Source organism: Schistocerca piceifrons, chromosome X, assembly GCF_021461385.2.
Source record: "Schistocerca piceifrons isolate TAMUIC-IGC-003096 chromosome X, iqSchPice1.1, whole genome shotgun sequence".
NCBI classification, from domain to species: domain Eukaryota; kingdom Metazoa; phylum Arthropoda; class Insecta; order Orthoptera; family Acrididae; genus Schistocerca; species Schistocerca piceifrons.
In genome coordinates, this window is record NC_060149.1 from 667296954 (window position 1) to 667317242 (window position 20289).

Below are 20289 nucleotides of genomic sequence, written 5' to 3' on the forward strand. Positions count from 1 at the left end.
TTTTGTGAAAGTGCACCTAATGGTATACAGGGTGAAGTCGAACAACACCGACAAAATTTTGGAGGTTGTTGTGGTATATTGTTAGAGTATTTTGATATAAGAGGTCTGTGATATCTGGTGACTCATAACAGAGTAATAATGTAATTATAATTTTTTCAGTTTGGCACCCCAATTACACTGAAACTACATGTGATATGCAATCACCAAAATGTAAAACCCAAAACAGATTTGTGCAACAACCCACAGACAGCTGCAAAGTACTTCTTCTGATTGGGTTGCTGAGAGTAAACCTCTATTTTGGTATAAGAAAAACAGTAGTGACTACCATTTGGAAACAATTGCTGTCACTTTCAAGAAGTCGTTTACTGAACAATTCTTGCCATACCTTTTTTTAAAAATTGGTCGTCAAAATTATCGTGCAAGTTATCATTCAGCTGTACCAAGTACGAGCACCAGGGAATGGGTATTGTGCTCTGGCTGAAAAATAAAAATATTCCGGACAACATAAGCTGGACTCGTGCTGAGCTCCTGCAGCTTGTCAATTTATAAAAGTCAAGTAACAGAATGTACAAATTTGACTTTCTTACATGTGAGTGTGGTCACACTGTTTTCCGTTTAACCACATACTCGCATCATTGTCAGTACAATCTGATAGAAGTAATTTGCACGCAGATTACAAACCATGTGGGGGAAAAAAACGAAATATTCTAGATAACAGATGCTGAAATGCCTGTGAGTGAAGCAATAGACAGCAGCCCCTTCAGTGTGACATGCTGAAAAGTTTCAAAAATAAGACTGACAGGGAGACGAAGATTGATAAAAGCCTTGAAACTATCATCCTAAACTTACAACCAGATGGTTCAGAGTTGGACTCAGGTAGCAGATGGTATCATGATGTAGACTTTGAAACAAAGTAAAGTAATAATCTCTTGGTCATAAACACCCATGGCTTAAAAAATGTTTTTGTCAACATATCGATTGCATACATAGTACATGAGGACTTCCCAGCTCTTATTGATTAGGGATATGTAGCCTGTGAAGTTTTCAGACTATAATGTTCAACACAGTGCCCAAGGAGAAGTTAATTACTCACAAGAATGTGGCCGGGTAAGTTCGTCCGAAACTCCAACATTTTGACAAATAACCCCCTATCATTTTGAAGGCATGAATTGCAAAATGCTTTTAAATGAAAGGGGGGGTTACGTGTTGCGATATTGGTATTTTTGATGTTATTGGTCAGCATTCTGTCAAATTAATGGTTAATTGTTTGCTTATTCAGCATTCTGTCGAGTTAATGGTTAATTGTTTGCTTGTTCAGTGGATTGTGAATCTGTTCTCCCACTGTAAAGTTGAACAAATTAGTTAATGACTGTTGACACTGCAGAATGTGACAACATACTGACAATTTTTACGATAGTGTTTTGCACTAGTCTTTGTTACCAGTAATTCGTTTTCACGCATAATGATTCCACATTAAACTGCAGTGAAATACACTGAGATATGCACATTATACACATTAAAAAGATTATGATAATGTAGTCTTTGTGTCCAGTCTCAAATGTAGGCTCATGACTGTTACAGTGGGTATTTAAAGCAAACATGATCTGCATCCTCTTAGGCAACTGGTGCAAAATTTGACAATATTATGATAAGGGTAGATCCTCAACACATCTCTGCTATATGGTGAGAAACAATCTGTCCTTTTCATAATTTTGTCATTAGTCCATCCTGGATTTTCCATTGTTTGGTGCAAAATTTGAAGAGACACCATCTTTCAGATGTAGAAATAGGCCTACCAACTTTTGTTTTTGCCTCACAATTCCTCCTTGGTGTTACAATTTTTTTTTCCATTTGTGTATATCATTTCGAACATATTCTCTCTAAACCTAGTATACCAAATTACCTCTCTGGATGTATTTTACCCCGTAAAAGTTAAACTGAACACAAACAAAAAATACATATCGCATTATTTTGCCCCTGTACACACCCGCAAAGTTTCATCAAGATCATTTATATACACTTGGGGATGTTCCCTTGTTAGAGGATTACCACAAAAACATGTATCATAAAGTAAAAAGTGAAGAGTGTTGTTTGATGAAACAATTCTTTCCAAAATTAACACCGGAATTAAAAATTATGGGATATAAGGTTCTCTTGGTATGATGTATATGAAAAAGCAGTGCTTTACATTACATGTGGACCTTAAGTCCAATAAAAACCTTCTTTTGGCTACGTGGTTTCAAAAAGTCTGTTTCATAGAAAACCTGGAATAAGTACACACAACGTACTCCCATGTTATATGACATAATTTCATAACAGTAGATGATGATAAAGTTGGACAAAACTTTATAATTATTGTTAAAAGATAGACTAAAACATACTCAGTTGACTTTAGAACTGCAGCAAGAGTTTCATGGGGTTCTCTATTGTACAATACCCATAAACATAACTATAATTAGCTTTATTATAGTTTATGTAACTTTTGTACATGATATTTACACATGAATCTTAAAATTTTGAGATTCCTTCAAAAAATACAGCCATCCTCATCAGCACAGTAAGACTGAACCATTCAAAAATCATCTTTCAATATCTTGTGGTTTGAAAGAAATACTTCAAATACTGTCGTTGCTTGAACACCATAGATAAACTCTTGATATTACATTCCACCCCCCTTTCCCTGCTTCAAAATTTTTAGTTCTGTATGAGCCACATGTTTCTGCTAATAACAACAAATCTATATTATAATAATCCGTAAGAAAACTTTCATGTATAGACAGATCAGAGATCTTCAAAGCTCTAGAAAAACAGTTTACCAGATGTTAGAGATGGCACAGCAGTTATTCAAAAATTTAACACATTTCACATGTTGTTCTGCCTTTAATGTTAAAATAGTGAAGAGGCTGGAGTAAGTGGTAGCGGGCAGATACAGAGTGGCTCATACTATGGGAACACATGGAGAGATAAGAACCTTAGGGTTTTGATGATGGTCTGGGAATGTCATATGGTTTGGCAAGGAGGATGTGGAGGTTAGGAGAGTAGTAAGAGGCAACCGTGGGTGTTATCAGGGACAGATGACTTCACTTCAGTGTTTGACTTGTGAAATTCATAGCTCTGACAGAGTAATATATTGAGAGGCATATGAGGCTAGGTGATGCTAAGTGGTGATGTTTGTTGGGTTGGAGGAGGAACCTGCCCGGGAGATTTGTTTGTGGTCAAGATCTGTGGTGTGGTTTGAGCATAGGGAAACCTGGGAGAGATTAGCAGTGTAGGTGTTCATGTATTTCAACCAGATATATTTACTAGAAATACATACTCTGAAGGCAAGAGTTAACATTTGATATGGTCAGTGTGCCAACAGTTGAAATTGCTTATTGGATGGTTTGGTATGGACTGAGGTTGGACTGTGACCCTCAATGAAATGGAAGTCAGCTTCCAAGGAGATGGCTATGTATTTGGAGGAGGACCAAGTGAATTTAAATCAAGGAAATAAACTAATCAGCTGCAGAGATTGGAGTAGTTCAGCTTCCTAGAAGTACAGACCACAAAGATATTATCTGTGGAATTGAGGATTTTGTCTTCCATGCGGCCCATGAAAAGGTTTGTATGGGATGAGGCCATCCCGGTTTCCATAGGTGCCACTGTGATTTGCTCATAGGTCTCGTGTTCAGAGGTGAAGTAGTTATGGGTAATGGTGAAGTTGGCTAGTGACTTGTCTCATCTATAACTAAAGCTTAATTATTTCAGGTGAACTATGTTTGGCCTGTTAGTGTCTGCATTACCTTCTACTTCGTATTTACTTCCCCTTCTCTTCACAGCTGACAGCTACCTCACAACTTAGGATGGTCATAGTGCTGCCACCCCCCACCCCTCTCCACAGTGTTAGGCAGCCAATCCCTCTTGCCTCCCTGAAGAAAGAACACACAGCTCCAAAAACTAGCATTACTATTTTCAGTTGCCACTATTTCTATTGACTGAATTAAGAACTGTCCCTTCTGAAGCACTGGCAAACCATTTTGTTTCTTGGTAATTTTAATAATTATCTTTATTGGCATAGTCCATATCAATTCAGGCAGGCTAGGAAAAAATCTTACCTCCATAGTCTCAGATGTTATTGAATTTAGCATATGTTAGAATTAAGGACTAAGTAAGGAACACGTATTTGTTTTCTCCAAAAAAAAATTTCTGCTCCAAGATACAGTCCTCTAAAGATGACACTGCGCATACAATTTTGAAGATGCAAATTTTGGAAAAATTTTAAAATGCTGTTTCTCTGGAACAATTCTAGATATTTTGTTCATTTTTTATTTGAAAGGTAATTGCTTTATGATTACAAAGAAATCCTCCATTTGGACTTACCTGTCAAAGTTCTTTTACTGTAGCAGTCTGAACTTTTTTATAATTTAGGGGAAAACTTTTTTTTCAAAAATGACAAATCGTATATATTTTTTTTTTCTGTTGATTAGTACCATATAGTTCTACATTCCCTGAAAAAGAGCGCTTCTACTTTCAGGTGGAAAAGCTTGGTTGTGAGTAATTTGGGGGCTCCTTCCTACAATCTAGCCAAATATTTAGCATCTGCTATTGGCCCTCACGTCGGCAAATGTGAACATCATATTCCCAATTCTATGGTGTTTATTCAGAGATTGAAGTCCCTGTTTCTTAGTCCCTGTGATTTGCTTGTGAGTTTTGATGTTGTGTCGCTTTTTACCCAGGTACCTCTAGAAGAATCCTTGCAAGTAATTGGTGAGAAACTGGATGAGGAGACAACCAAGCTTTGCCACCATGTGCTGACGTTGACATACTTTTTATTCAATGACAAATATTTTGAACAGACTGACGGAGTGGCTAGGAGAAGCCCATTGTCCCCAATAGTCGTCAATCTTTTTATGGAGGATTTTGAGGACTTGGCACTGAAGACGGCGTCTTTAAAACCAACCTGTTTCTAGAGGTATGTTGACGATACGTTTATGGTGTGGCGTGGCCTCGTGGGAGAGAAGCTCTTGACTGCCTCCTAGATCATTTTAATTCCCTGCATCCTAGCATCAAGTTTATCATGAAGGTGGAAAGTGATGGAAAGCTTCTGTTTCTGGATATTCTGGTGTGCAGAAAGGATGATGGAACACTATACACACGGAACATTACCTGTATGCTTCTAGCTGTCATCCATCATTCCAATGTACGGGGGTCCTGCAGACGTTGGCGAGAAGAGCTTATGCCGTTTCAGATGGAGAAAGCTTGACACAAGAAGTAGATCATCTCAAGGTTGTGTTCAAGCAGAATGGCTATACACATAAACAGATCCGTCGTGCTTTCCAGTTTGGACCTTCGCCTGAACCTCCAGAAGGTACCTGCAAATCAGTGGCTTTTTTACCTTTTGCTGGGAGCATTTCCTTGAAAATAGGAAGAATTCTTAAAAGATATCATATCAATACTATTTTTCGTCCGCCAGCCAAGATTAGAGCGCTTCTTGGCTCAGTTAAGGATGACTTGGGTTTGAGGAAGCCCAGTGTGTACAAGATCCCCTGTGGCCTATATAGGGTCTGCTGCTTGTGCTGAGAAGTCAGTTTCGGCAAGATTGTGTACCAGCACTCTCACCTGAAAATGGCGGCCAGTTGGACCGCTGAAATATTGTGTCGAGATGATGCTATGATCCGGCTACACACCCGAGAAGAATATTATCAATCTTCAAAACTTTGTGAACAGGAAGTGAGTACCGATGGCGTTGATGCAGTCATTCAGTTGGAAACCCATATCCAGCACCTTGTCCATGTGGTAGCATAAAGTTCATTACAGTTTCGTTTAACTCATGAATGGTGTCTATAATCTCTGCAATCCACCAGTCACAGTCCTACACTCACGCCACAAACATCCCCCTTCTCAGGTTGTGAATCTGAAAATTATCCTACTGTTTCTGAGGTGTTGGCCAAATGAATAACATTTCTTCTTTCTTGCTCTTTAAAGTGCGTGCAATATGAGTTCGCCCCTAACTTTGAGTCCAAAAATGTGCCTTCTGAATTCCTTTCACAGGGGTCGTTTGTTTGGACCATTCTTCTTTTTTTCTGCTCACGGAATTCTTTGGACAAAAGACGAGGGTTGTGGGTGTGTAAGATTTCACAACTCTCGTAAAATCCTTAGCATTCTGAATCACAGCTGTATTTGGTCTGGGAAGATTGTTTTGTAGCATCGAGCTTCAGCAGGCCGCCTACACCATCACAAGGCCCCTCCCCATGACCAGTAGTACCGTATACCCAGTCAGTTGGCACAAGCGACCTACTCAATTCAAACAGCTGGTATAACAGTTTTTAAAATGACTAGGAGCTCTACCAGAAATGATGATGATCTTCTCTGCCCCTGTTTGCAGCTGAAGAATTTTGCACATTGCTAACAAAGCATGTGCTGAGTCATGTCCTGTGTCATCACTTACAACTGCAGCACTTGTGGTCTTGTTTTGAAAATGTGTCACTCCTGTAAAAATTGAAACCTGGTCATTACTCCAATGATACCCTTGTACTTCTTGTGGGAGAATTGAAGACCGGTTCTTAACAAAATCACAGTGAAGCACTAAACATAGTTCTTCATCCTGTATACACCCTTTCACTCGTGCAATGTGTTGTTGCAATTTCTTTAGATGTTGATGTGTTACTGCTTTTACTGACCATTTATCAAGTTCATTAATGAAACTGTCAAAGGAAACAGTTTTCTTAATTAGTTTATTTTCTTCCCATGTCACATATGTAATGTCTGCAGAGTTACCTGCTACGTCTTCCAGGCCAAGTGTCTGTAAAGACAGTCTTCCCTTTCCAGGGCAGTCACCATATTGTTGAAACAAACAAGTCTTTCGCTTTGTCACAGATTACTAATGACTTCACACGCCCAACCAAGGTGTCATATGTCACCAGTAAGTTCTTCAGAGCTACTTCTTAAAAATTCATGCAGTACACACATAAACAGACATCTCTAGGTGGGTGTGGAACTACCCACTTAGGTCGTAGTGTATAAAATTTTGATCTTCCAATATATGAAGTTGTATATTTGCTCTTATAAATTGCGAAAGTTTCTTCAATACTGCGAGTCATGTACCTCTTCACTTTCACAACTTTTGGCCTTCAGTTGTTACAGTTATAGCAGTTATTGTGTCTTTTTTTTGTTGGCACTCTGGTGAGAACAGTCCCATTTATCTTCCAGATAAAATGACTGCACTATTTGAAGTTGAGCTGCTTCTACAGGATGAACATAATAGGGATCTGGTCTTCCAAAGACTCCTTTTACAGGCCTCGCATTTCTTGCTTTGCCTACCATGTACTTTGATGCTGATGGAACATGGTTCAAAATTGTTTTGTTTGGAAATGTCTTTGGAATTACAGTTAAAACTTGCACCTTTTCGCTGTACGATGCAGAATATTCAACAGCCAAATTGATATTTGTGAAAAATTCCTGGCAAGAGGTACAACAGTGCTGTAGTTCATTTCCTTCTGAAGATGGAATTACTGCTTTGAAGGGTGTGGCCAGTTTTGAGTGTATTCATCCATAGCTTTAGTAATGTATCTGCCCTTTCTTGATGCATAGAGCTTATGATTTGACTTCACTGAGCACGGTTTCTTAACAGCTGACTGATTCAGGGTATTTAATTCTTCCTCTATGAATGCAAAATCTGCATCATCTGCATCATTGTTGTTATTCTGTCTAAACATTTAGGACACAAAAAGTCGTCACTGGCAACATCTTCACTTTGAGACAGAGTCTTCAAGTGGGAACACTTGTTCCCAACCTGAACAAAGTCTGTTTCTTTGTTTGTCTTATATACCACACTTTTATGGATATGCAAATAGTCAGCACTCTTCACTCTACTGTGGCCCCAGTCAGAAGACATTTCAAACAGTCCTTTTCACAAAACACACTGCAACTGTGTCAAGTGGGAAATTCCTCACGAAAACACAGAACTCGCTGGATGGTCTCAGATTCCTTAGAAGCCTCTTCAGTAAACAAATTAGCACTGAACAACTACAATTCAGAAACCTGGAATGAACAACCATGACAAAGAAACTGACAAGAAAGTACAATAAAGTGTAAGAAGTATCTGCAACAATGAATGTGAAAAGAAATAACTGCAACAAAAACAATAGAAATAAACATTGTAACAAAGAAATTAGTAAGAAACAACTTCAGTGAAGACATACATTATCCTTGAAAGTAAAAAAAAAAAATGATTTTTTAAAGTAAAACCTGTCCAACGTAAAAGTGGAAGCTCTCTTGTACAGAGAATATGGTACTACATGGTACTAATCAACAGAAACAAAATCTAACTTTGCTGGATTGGCATTTTTGAAAAAAAAAATTTTTTTCTATAAATTATAAAAAAAATTCTAAAGGTGACAGGTAAAAGAACTTTGGCAGATATATCCAAACGGAGGATACTATAGGAAGCATTAACTAATTTTCTTTAAAATAAAAAAAAACTCTAACAAAATATCTATCTCTGTTACAGATATACAGAATTTTAAAAAAAAAATCCGAAATTTGCATCTTCAAAATGGTGTTTGCAGTGTCATCGTTGGAGGCCTGTATCTCGAGACAGGATTTTTTTTTTTTTTTTTTTTTTTTTTTTTTTTTTTTTTTTTTGTAGGAAACAAAAAAAAAATACGTTTCATACTTACTGCTGAATTTTAACATATGCTAAATTCAATAACATTCAAGACTATAAAGATAACACCCCTGCCTGAGATGATAAGGATATTGAATTTTCCTTTCGTTGAAATATCACAAGTAACTCCTTTTGTTACCCTTTCCCATTATAAGTGTTTTCTTTAATTTTGTGCATGTATTATGTAGTTGAAATGTTATCCTTCACAGTTGTCGACAACAGTGAATGTTTTCAGAACATATTATTTCTGCTGATTACCTGAAAGAGACTGCAGTTTCTTGACTTTAACTTTTGGCTATCATCATCTTGGCCTCTCTCTTTAACTGTAATAATTTTCTGAGGAGATGTCATGCTGTAAGCTGCACAATATATGAGTGTGTATCCTATGTAAAGTATAATTTTTAAAACAATTAATGGTTCTGTATTCAAATAATTTACGAGTAAAGTACCAACTGTACAGTTAGTGTCAGTTGAATACACAGTGCCAGGATTGCAGTCTGGCAGGTTGACTGGGATTGTGGGGTAGTGTCAGGTAGAGTCAATAAGGAGAGGAAAGATTTGGGAAGTGGGAGTGAGGTAAAAAGAGGCTGTGAGTGTGAGAGAGGGCTGGGGAATGGTGGCTGCTGGCAAGGAGGCAGGTAGCAAGTGTATGAGATAGGAATGCATGAGGAAGAACAGAGATTCTTTCAGGGAGAGCACAGTAAACAGCTACATTGGGGCATCCATGATTGTTGGCAGATTTTAAGAAGCATGTAGAAAGAAACTGTGTGTGTGTGTGTGTGTGTGTGTGTGTGTGTGTGTGTGTGTGTGTGTGTGTGTGTGTGGGGGGGGGGTGTTGTTGGAGTTAGGAGGGAGATGGATTCAGAGGAAAGATTCTTAGATTGACCTAAGGATTTGAGTAGGGATTGGAGGTTATACTGTACTTCTGGGAAGGGTTCAGTGTGGCAGGGCTGTGATTTACAATGACAGTGGTGGAGCCATGTCTTCAGGGAGGGCGGTTAAATCAGGGTATGTCTTGAGGTTGCAGATGGCTGTTATATCTTCTGTTGAGAAGTTTGTGTTCTTGAAAAGGGTCCTGGGGAAAGATGGTGAGGCAAAGTTGGAGGTAATGAATTTCTGGAAGGTAATTAGGAGATGGTTAAATGAGGGAGGGCGCAGGCCATGGTTGGGTGATTGTGTGTACTGGGAGAGGCAAAGTTAGGCATTGGGAGTAGATTGTCTTTGGTTGGAGAAACTGGTAGCAAAGAAGTGTGTCAGTTGTAGGACTCTGGAAAAGGTGAACAGGTCTTTGATGAGTCCAGTATGGTTAAACTTGGGTGAGGGGGCTGAAGGTGAAGCCCTCAGATAGGAATGAATCTTCTGTATGGTCGGAGTTTTAGTTGGATAGGTCAACAACAGTCTTTTGGGTTTGTTTACATCCTGACTTGGGTGTTGTTGGAGGGAGGGGTGTAGTTTTGGAGGATGTGGCAGATGGTAAAGGTCAGCAAGGTAGGATCCAGGTTCTATAAGGGTTGAAGTTGATGTGAGATGCTTCACTGGGGTAGAATGGTTGAGGACGGGTGTTGATGGGTAGAGGTGCTCAGAGTAAGAGTACAATATAAATAAATTTGATAATTTTTTGAGTTGGTGTTTGGAGTGCTCATCCAAGTGTTGGAAGACAAGACTTCCAATTTAGAAAATTGGAATAGGTAGTTGGGATTGCGCAGTAACAGCATCTTGTGGAGAGAGCAGAGGTAATTCTGGGATGTATGTGCTATGGGGATTGTTTCTATAGTATCAGGTTGGTGAGGTATAAGGAGTGGTGGAATCTGAAAATTAGATGGTCATTGTGAAACAAGTGGTGGCACCCAGAGAGGAGAGTTTTTACGGTCAGTTAGTCTAGCTTGTAAAAGGATTCATTCAAAAGCTAGGAAAGTGTCCATTCTGTTTTGTGTACATGTCAGCAACTCAATGCTTCTGATATTCAGTCAGTTGTTACTTTAACTCCTAAATTATTTAAGTTCTGTCACTGGCATGAAATATTTCATCTCCTTGTCCAACACTTTACAGGGCATCATCCATCGAGATATTAAATCTGACAACGTTCTTCTAGGAATGAATGGTGCAGTAAAAGTCACAGATTTTGGTTTCTGTGCCAACATTGTTGGAGATGAAAAGAGACAGACATTGGTTGGTACACCATACTGGATGGCACCAGAAGTAAGTTAAAAAACTGTTTTATTGAAAATAGTTCTAGATTTTTCTGATACTGTGCCGAACGCATACATAATTAATTTATATCTAGCAACAAAGTTAAAAAAATAGAGACCAATATTTGTGAAAAATTTCAGAAAGTGGATAAAAATGGTCCCAAAGTATACAGACCTGGAGAGGAGGTATGTTGTAGACTGAGGTTACTGGAATAAGGTTGGGATAGCTGATACTGATTGTGAGAAATGTATTGCTCATTTCAGACATGAGGAAAGGTATCCCCCTCCCCTCCCCTCCCACTCACACACCACTCCCCTCCCCTCTCCCTCTCTCCCCTCTCCCCTCACACACCACTCCCCTCCCCTCTCCCTCTCTCCCCTCGCACACCACACCACTCCCCTCCCCCTCTGTCCCCTCACACACCACTCCCCTCCCCTCCCCCTCTGTCCCCTCACACACCACTCCCCTCCCCCTCTGTCCCCTCACACACCACTCCCCTCCCCTCCCCCTCTCTCCCCTCACACACCACTCCCCTCCCCCTCTCCCCCCTCACACACCACTCCCCTCCCCTCCCCCTCTCTCCCCTCACACACCACTCCCCTCCCCCCTCTCTCCCCTCACACACCACTCCCCTCCCCCTCCCCCCTCACACAACACTGCCCTCCCTCCCCTCCACCTCCACTCTCCCCCTCCCACTCCCCATCCACCTCCACTCTTCCTCTTCCCCTCTCTCCCTCCCCTCACCCCTCTCCCCTCTCCCCTCTCCCCTCCTCTCCTCTCTCTCCCACCCTTCTCTCCTCTCCACTCTCTCCCCATCCACTCTGTCCCCTCTGTCCCCCCTCTCCCCGTCCACTCTGTCCCCCCTCTCCCCGTCCACTCTGTCCCCCCTCTCCCCGTCCACTCTGTCCCCTCTCTCCCCGTCCACTCTGTCCCCTCTCACCTTCATGACTGTTTTAATTTCTGAGTTATTGTCTGGAAACTCCGCCACACACCGTTGGGTGGCTTGCGGAGTATAAATGTAGATGTAAATGTAGATGTAGATGAAACTGTATGAGCCCCATTTCAGTCGTGCTACACTATACTTGGCAGGTCAAAGGATTGAACTGCCAACCTTAGTGTGAAGTAAAATATGTTAACTGGACAGCTGTGGAGTTGGACTATTGAGCAGTTGCTTGTGTTTTGTGTATGTTCTTTCCTTTTTGTAACCCCTATATTGTAGTCATATCTGAAGTATTTTTATATCTGAAACTTTTTTACATTTATCATTGTACTCTGCCTTGCATTACACAGACATAATCACAAAATTTGTTGTTATTGTCACATCCATCAGTAGATTAAATAATTCTCTTAGAGCATTTATAATAAGTGCTGTAAAATTACCTGTTACTCGAGGTATTATGAACAATAAAATAAAAAAGGAGAAAGTGTAATTGTCTTCAAATAAAATCATTATCAATGTATTGTTTTGCTTGTGGAGTGTATGATGATACATTTTTTTCTCTCTCTCCAGGTAATGTTGAAGTAAATTATCAAAAATAGTTAATGCAAACACCTCTTTTGTGTTACGCAGGCAGTACTCCACATAACCTCTTGCATTAAATTTGTAAGTACTGATCTGGTGTGTGTGTGGGCGTTTGTGTTTCACCAATTAATATTTGCTTTTTGCAGGTTGTGACGAGAAAGCAGTATGGTAAGAAAGTTGATATATGGTCGCTTGGTATTATGGCTATTGAAATGATTGAAGGAGAGCCACCCTATTTAAAAGAAACCCCACTTAGAGCATTGTATCTGATAGCAGCGAATGGAAGGCCAGCTATACCTCGTTGGGAGAAATTATCTCCAGAATTCAAGGTGAGGCCCTCTACACTACCACTTTTAGATGATTCTGTCATTTCTGCATTAGGTTACACAGTGTTATTTAGAGTTAGACATGCTCAAATTGTTTGCATAGGTTATTAAAAATTTCTGTTAAAGGCAACACAGTGCCCAAGTCTTAGCTGACACAGTAGGGAGATCAACAACATTGACTTAGTGTATCATTGCAAGTAAGTAGAATATTATTTGTCTCAAAGGTGCTGATTAGTGATTTTTCAATCCTACTTGTAGTTTTGTACTTTCCACATTCATTTTATTTGTTGTGTTGGTTCCTTATTCATACTCAGTGTTTGAACATATACAGTTAATTTGTATTTTGGTGGAGTTTCAAAAATGAATGACACATCAGTTAACATGGTGGAAGATACAGGAGAATGAGTTACTTGTGAGTAGAGAATCTACAGGGTGTTCGTAAAAGAATGTCCTAGTTACAAATTTGAATAGTATCAACTAAAAGTGTTTAGACGGCTGGAGTGGCCGTGCGGTTCTAGGCGCTACAGTCTGGAACCGAGCGACCTCTATGGTCGCAAGTTCGAATCCTGCCTCGGGCATGGATGTGTGTGATGCCCTTAGGTTAGTTAGGTTTAATTAGTTCTAAGTTCTAGGCGACTGATGACCTCAGAAGTTAAGTCGCATAGTGCTCAGAGCCATTTGAACCATTTTGAACTAAAAGTGTTTTGTGTTTGTTCAAGGTCACAACTAAAGAGTAACTCAAACATGTTTATAAAACCACATGCATGAGTACTGTCTTGTTTTTCCAGCTGCAGCACCACATATGCAAAATGATGACGTCTGAGTTGAAATCGTTTTATGTTCTGGATGTTGCTAAGACTGAATCTGTAATTTCAGTTCAGTGTGCATTTTGTTTAAAGTTTAATTGTGATCCCCCATGTGGCAAAAACATCTGCTGATTGTATAGTCAATTTGAGATGGCCAGATCAATGCATAAATGGAAAAGTTTGGGGCGCCGAAAAATCTGAAAAGAATGTTGACTTTTGTCAAAGCATATTTCCTTCATAGTTCTAAGAAGTCTGTTCCAAAAGCAAATCTTGAAGCTCAGTTGCCAAAGACGACCATGTGAAAGGTTTTAAGAAAAAGTTTACCCATGTCCATACTGGTTACAGTTGGTATGTGCTTTAAAGCCAGATAACTATGTTGTATGTTATAACTTCCCAAGAAGATGACTTTCTTGAGCATGTGGTGTTCAGCGACGAGACAACTTTTTGTCTGTAAGGGTTAATCAAATGAGATGGATAGGAAAAAAGTAAGTAAAATGTTAGTTATTTCAAAACCAATTGCCGTAACTTTTGATAATTTCAAAACCAATTGCCATAACTATTGATATATTTATCCCACTGTGAGACAGGCCAATAACTTCATGGTAAAATATTTGTGGTTGCCTAAGGAACCTTGATTGTACACAGGTGTACACCACTCCTTCGGTAGCAAATCAACAGCCACAAATGTCTCTTTAGGACTCCAAAAATATGGAAGTCACATGGGGAGAGATCAGGACTGTATGTGCCTTACTCTAAGCAACATTGGCAACATGTGGACCCACCAACATGGTGCCTAGGTTGTTTAGAATTAGCTGCATAAGTTTCAGTGTGAAGCCCTTACAAATTCTCCATACAGAAAGATATTCATGGCCATCAATTTGCTTCAGACGAAGTGGTGCACGTGTAGGTACAATCATTCCACAAGAGCACTGGTCGTCTTGTCTCGCAGTGGGATAAAATGTATTAACAGTCGTGGTGATTACTTTCCAAATAATAAAGTTTACTTACTTTCATCGATCTGTCATGTTTTTTATTGGCAGTCCCTTGTCAGTGGAAAGATAAATTCTCATAATGAAACTTCCTGGTAGATTAAAACTATTTGCGGGACCATTGCCTTTATCGGGAAAGTGCTACCCAAGCACAACTCTCAACCCATCCTCACAGCTTTACTTCTACGAATACCCACAATATTCGTGTCTGGGAGTCAGAACAACTTTATGGATTTGCACAGTATCAAAGAGATTTCCCAAAATTAATTTTTTGGGCTTGCTGTGACATCAGGCTTAGGACAATTTTTTATCCTTGCTAAAACCACTGTAATGAGGATGGCATGTGTATATTGTTGGGGTGGCTTATGTGGATATGTTGCAAGGAGGACTGTTTCCCTAGTAAGAGATGACCATGAAGACTTTATTTGGCAACAAGATTGAGCTGCTCCCCATTGGCATATCTTTGTCGAAGTTCCTGACTGTTGGATTAGTCATAAAGTTCAGTACAACAGAGCTCTTTCCAACTGACCTCATGCCATGTGATATTTTTCCTTTAGGGCTTTATGAAAGATTGTGTCTGCATTCTACCACTACCTAATGAATTGCCAGAGTTGAGACACAAAAAGGAAGAGACTATTGCTTCCATTACTCCAGAGTTGTTGACCATTTGTGACAAACACTAAGTTACTCTCAGTTTTACGATTAATTTATGAAAAATACTCTAAATGAAACTGTCACTATATATCATTTAAAGTGGGACATTCCTTCGTGGACACCCTGTATTCTTTAGTCACAGTACTTAGTTTTTTAACAACTGACTAGTACTGCTTTACTGTTTGCATTTATAAAAAGTAATTTGAAATCTTGAACAGTGTGTCAGCTTTCTTGGCCACTCACGATCTTGTTTATATCATGCTTGTGTTACATTACCTTGTATTGGAAGTTGTTTCTGATTATATGATGATGAAATGTGTGTTCTAGGATTTCTTAGACTGCTGCCTACAAGTAGACGTTGACAAACGTGCCACAGCTGATGAGCTTCTGAGACATCCATTCTTGAGAAACTGCATGGAACTTACTACATTAACTCCTCTGATAAAGGCTGCACAGAAAATACTAGGAAAAGGTTGGGATTAATTTTTGATAATCATAACTCACTGAGTCACTAAGTGGCATATTTTTTCCCTCCCCTCCTTCCCTCCCTCCCTCCCCTCCCTCCCTCCCTCCCATGTAAATAATACTGAATGATTTTCCATAGAGGTTGAATGTTCAGAATGGAAAAATATACGAAATGTAGGATTAGTGAAGTTAAGCTAAGAACAATAGAGAAGAAAGTTAAAAGTTCATTTTACTTTATACACCCAATAGAAAAAAATGTAGTTCTTATAGCTCAAATTTAGAGAAACACGTTTAATCCATTGTTTAACCCAGCAGTGCACGCGCGTGGTACTTTGTCAGTACAGGCTAGTGCTCTCTCTGACCCTTACAGATTCCATTGGTTTTATTTTACATTATAATGCAGGGAAATGTTAATAAATGAAGTTGTATCATTACCAGCCACTTTACTATATCCATTTAAAAGAAAAAAAATTATATTTTGGTCAAAAGCATTTATGCAAAATGGAGATTCATAAAAATGAGCTGCTATCAAAGTAATGCACGTATTCAATGGTACATTTTGTCAGTACAGTCTTGGCATACGGTAACACAGTGGTAAAGGCAAATATATTTAGTGTGGTTTTCCCAACATGTCTAGTTTTTCTGTTCTTGTTTTTGCAGTCCACACAATGTCCTCATGGGCTCGCGGTTGATTTTTCAGAACTTTTCACACCTCAGAGCTCTCCATTTCTCTCAGTTGTCTTTTTGGCAAGGTTTTAGATATTCCCCTTTAGTGAAAATGCACTTACAGAGGTGCAAAAGGGAGCTACAATAAGAATTCTTTTCTTCTCAGTCGACCTTTCTTATGTATATTGAAAATAGTAGCAGCATTTATCACAGCTGTGTTCATGTAATAAAATGCAACCATGGCTTTCATGTTTGTTGTTTTTCTAGCTACATTATATGTTGCATTCTTTCATTATCATGTCAGCTCCACCCTTAGTAAGGTTATAGACTGTGATACATCTCCATGTATTTTCACTAATATTTGCATCGTGATGCATCATAGGCAGAAGTAACACCACTCTATTTTGCTTTAACACATAAGAGAGACTAAGGTGCAATTTTCCTGAAATCCAAACAAATGACTTTTCTTGTCTGTTTTAGTGTTATTAAATCCCAAGGGGACTTGCTCTCCTATTCTTCTTCAGAGGACCAATGATGGTAGTCTTGTGTGTCATCAGTGTGTTTGCTAACTTGTAACTTGTGAAATAATTGTCACAAGCTATGTTGTGCCCTGTAGTCATGATAATTCAGCAGAGTCACTGAAAAAGTTCAGTTGGCCTTCTGTCCTGTTTGTATGGCCTTCAGGCTGTTGTCCAACATACATTTCCATGTCAGATGCATAAGACATTGTACCATTCACTGCTGCAAAAATCTGTATTCTTTACTTGTTTGGCTTATTGGCATGTATTTATGGATTCTGCACCTTCCATGGAATGCATAAGGTGTTTCTTCATCTGTCATGTATTCAGCAACTGTATCAGCCTTCTGAGGGTTTTCAACAAGTAATGCACTGAAGGAGAAAACATCTGTTTATGCCCATGGTGATGTGAAATATTTTAAGTCCTGTGCCATCTGTTCGCCATAAATCTTGTATATGTGGTCACGCATTACACCAGGGAAGTACAGTAATCTCAGTAAAGCCTACATTTCACCTTTATCAATTGTTTGGGAATCTGTCACCCTAGAAAAGTTCCTCTGGATAGTTTGAAAGTGCTTATTAGTACGCTTAACCAGTATGTACATAATTTGTTCATCAGAAAACATTTCCCACCACTGTAGTGGATTTGTAGCACGTTTCACAAGCAAATTAGATAAGATGTTATGAGAACATGTACATGGGTCCTTTGGTGGAGCACGTGGCGTGCATACTGTTTGGTCTTTACTGACAAACACTCCACTATCTGCACTGTAATCACTGTCTCCTGTTTCATCATCTGATGCTCCTCATTCAGTGTCTCAGAATCATTTTTACATTCTGGGTCCTGTATTTCTTCAAAATCGAATTCTCCACCTTCATAATCATCAGCTTCACTTTCAGCCATCACTTCTTTAACCAGCCACCAAATTCTTGCTGCAGTTATAAGACTTACAAGATATTAGAATAAGGAACCAAGCAAGATGATGTCTGTTCTGACACCAGAGCCAATAGTATGTTCATATGTGCTCAGGAATAACCTAAGCAGAGCTAACAACAAACTGACACCAATGCATGCCCATGCCCATAATACCTTAGAGCTGTTTGTTGTAAGCAGTCTGAAAGTGCTATTGCTAAAATACCATGTGTACCATACCAAATGACTCCTGTTATGCTCACTTAAAGGTACTCAGAAGACAGCTTCTTGGAAGCAATTGTCAGACATTGTATTAATGTGAAAATATTATCCTTAGTCTCATAGACCACTTGCATGTACTTATGGGTCAATAGTTTGCACTTTCCTTTTCAATTAAATACTTCTGTTACATAAGTGCTCTCACAGAAATATCTGTATCTTTACTTTGTTATTGAGATATTACCCAAAATTACTATGGAATCACCAATCACTATCTCCATTTCAGCTTAGCAAAGATTTTTTGAAGGAAATTGATACCTTAGAGTTAAGAGAAGAGATGAAAAAGTTGCTGCTGCTTGTTAAAAATGTGTGTTATTTCCATTGGTGTGAGAGTTTACATGTTTGAGATGCTAGTACCCATCAGTCATATGTCTAACTAAAACAGAATACTCTCTGTAACTCACTTGTAATTGTGAAACAAAAGTATTTGTCACTGTGATTCTCCATTTGAAGGAGTTGAGGCCAAAGATCGCGACACAGAATCTATTTAACACTGAGTTGAATTCTCAAAAACAACTTAATTTTGCTTATACATGTCAGATCTACAACCTATTGGTCTCCAAAAAAATGAGCAATCACAATTTTTTTTAATGTGTGTGTTTTGCAGCCAGCATGGGCTAAGATATTTTAGCTTCCAGGTAGAAAGTATTTCTGTGTTGTGAACAAGGATTTGATTTGAAAGTTCGGGAAGAAACCTTATAAAATTTGAGAGCAATAATTTATAGAAGCTACTTAATAAAATGGCGATTTTTGTTTCAAATTCTTAAACTTAATCAACGCTTAACATAAACTTACCAAGCTTACAAAAGGCAGAACTGCAATGGTTTGGGGAACTTATACTAATTTTTATGATAATATAAACACAAAAAGCTCTGAGCAAATCTCTTAATTTAATTGTAATATAAGGGGCAAGGAAAGAAATTCAAAGAAGTTTCCTATTCCAATTAAGATAAAAGAGTATCAGAACATGTTAAAAAGCAATATTTATGAAAATGATAATCGTGCTGTAGATGTTGATGCCTGTCAAAGTTTTAAATACGCTCTCTTTATACATAATATTCAGAGTAATGGTTCCAGAATTAACATATTAAAAACTGAAAGAATAAGATGATGGCAGCAACCTGCTGAAACCTAGATTTAGAAACTGAATACCCATCAGCTTTTTGTGAATAAAAAATTAGTCATTTGCTAGACCAGGAGTGGTTGTCCTGCTCAGAGTTTTAATCCCGTAATTCAGCTGGCTATGAATTTTCTTTTCCCTGCCTTGAAAGTATATTTGACAAAACACATACTTCAGAAGGAGCCACTGAAGTTTGTGTGTGTTGTCCTGTTTCCATTAACTATATTTAAGAATAAGAACAGCATTAAGGGGAGAGACACTCCTAGATACCAGTTGATTTACTACATCAGTCTCTGTGCTTTTTAAATGTGTCACCAACAGATTTGTTTAGTTTACATGTTCTTATGTAAGACAATATTTCCAGGCGCAGGCATCGACTTACTGCACAAATGAAGAATGTCCAATTCCTGGTATTACATTCGTCCTCTGCTCAATGTAAGATAAACTGCAATAATACAATAAACAGATCCTTTCAACTGAATGTTATCACAAAGTACAACTGTTTTAACCTGATGTTTGGTAACAGGTGACATTATCATTTAATGTTGAGATTTTTTTAAATCCAGCTTGAAATGACTTTTATGTTAACTGATGTTTTATTGTTCATGTAAATTCCTACAGTTAATCACAGTTTGTAACAGTAGTGCATAAGTATAATATAGTTCATCATTGCTTTCAGTTCATTGACTGAATAAACCGACAGTGGAGTAAAGGAAGAATTTCTCCACACTATTGTGTGCTATTTTGTCTTAGAAAAGTGGTGAATTGAGAATCAGTATCAGTTAGTCACAACTGAAACTAGATTGAAGTTGTAATGGGATAACTGAATTTGTGACTGTTCTTATATATATCTTTATTCATAGCATTATAACAGAAACTGGAACAAGTAATGTGTTTTAGAACATTCCCCAGTCACCATGTTTTTACATCCATTACATTCAGTGAGAAAGTTGCACTTCAGTATTTTGTGTAAGCCATTTTCAACATAACTGGCTCAGTATGTTGTATATCTTAAACTTATATATATATATATATATATATATATATATATATATATATTAAATTTGACTTGTTTTTTTATATATGTATTTATAGCTGAAAGATCTCTTGTTTAGACGAGAAAGTGTATCTGAAATGAGATTGATAACCATCATTACCTTCAATTCATGTAACTGCTATGGACCAGAATTAAATTTTA

The 20289-nt window shown here is 38.4% G+C and overlaps 1 protein-coding gene across 2 annotated transcripts in view; it reads left to right on the top strand.

Moving 5' to 3' along the window:
- LOC124721878 (serine/threonine-protein kinase Pak) overlaps positions 1–20079 on the top strand; it is a 134638-nt gene extending 114559 nt beyond the window's left edge. For both annotated transcript variants that reach the window (XM_047247025.1, XM_047247024.1), the window contains exons 8-11: positions 10694–10843; positions 12503–12685; positions 15459–15603; positions 19456–20079. In XM_047247025.1, the coding sequence (XP_047102981.1) occupies positions 10694–10843; positions 12503–12685; positions 15459–15603; positions 19456–19484 (507 nt within the window). In that variant the 3' untranslated portion in view covers positions 19485–20079. The remainder of the gene's footprint in view (positions 1–10693; positions 10844–12502; positions 12686–15458; positions 15604–19455) is intronic.
- Positions 20080–20289: the final 210 nt, after the last annotated feature.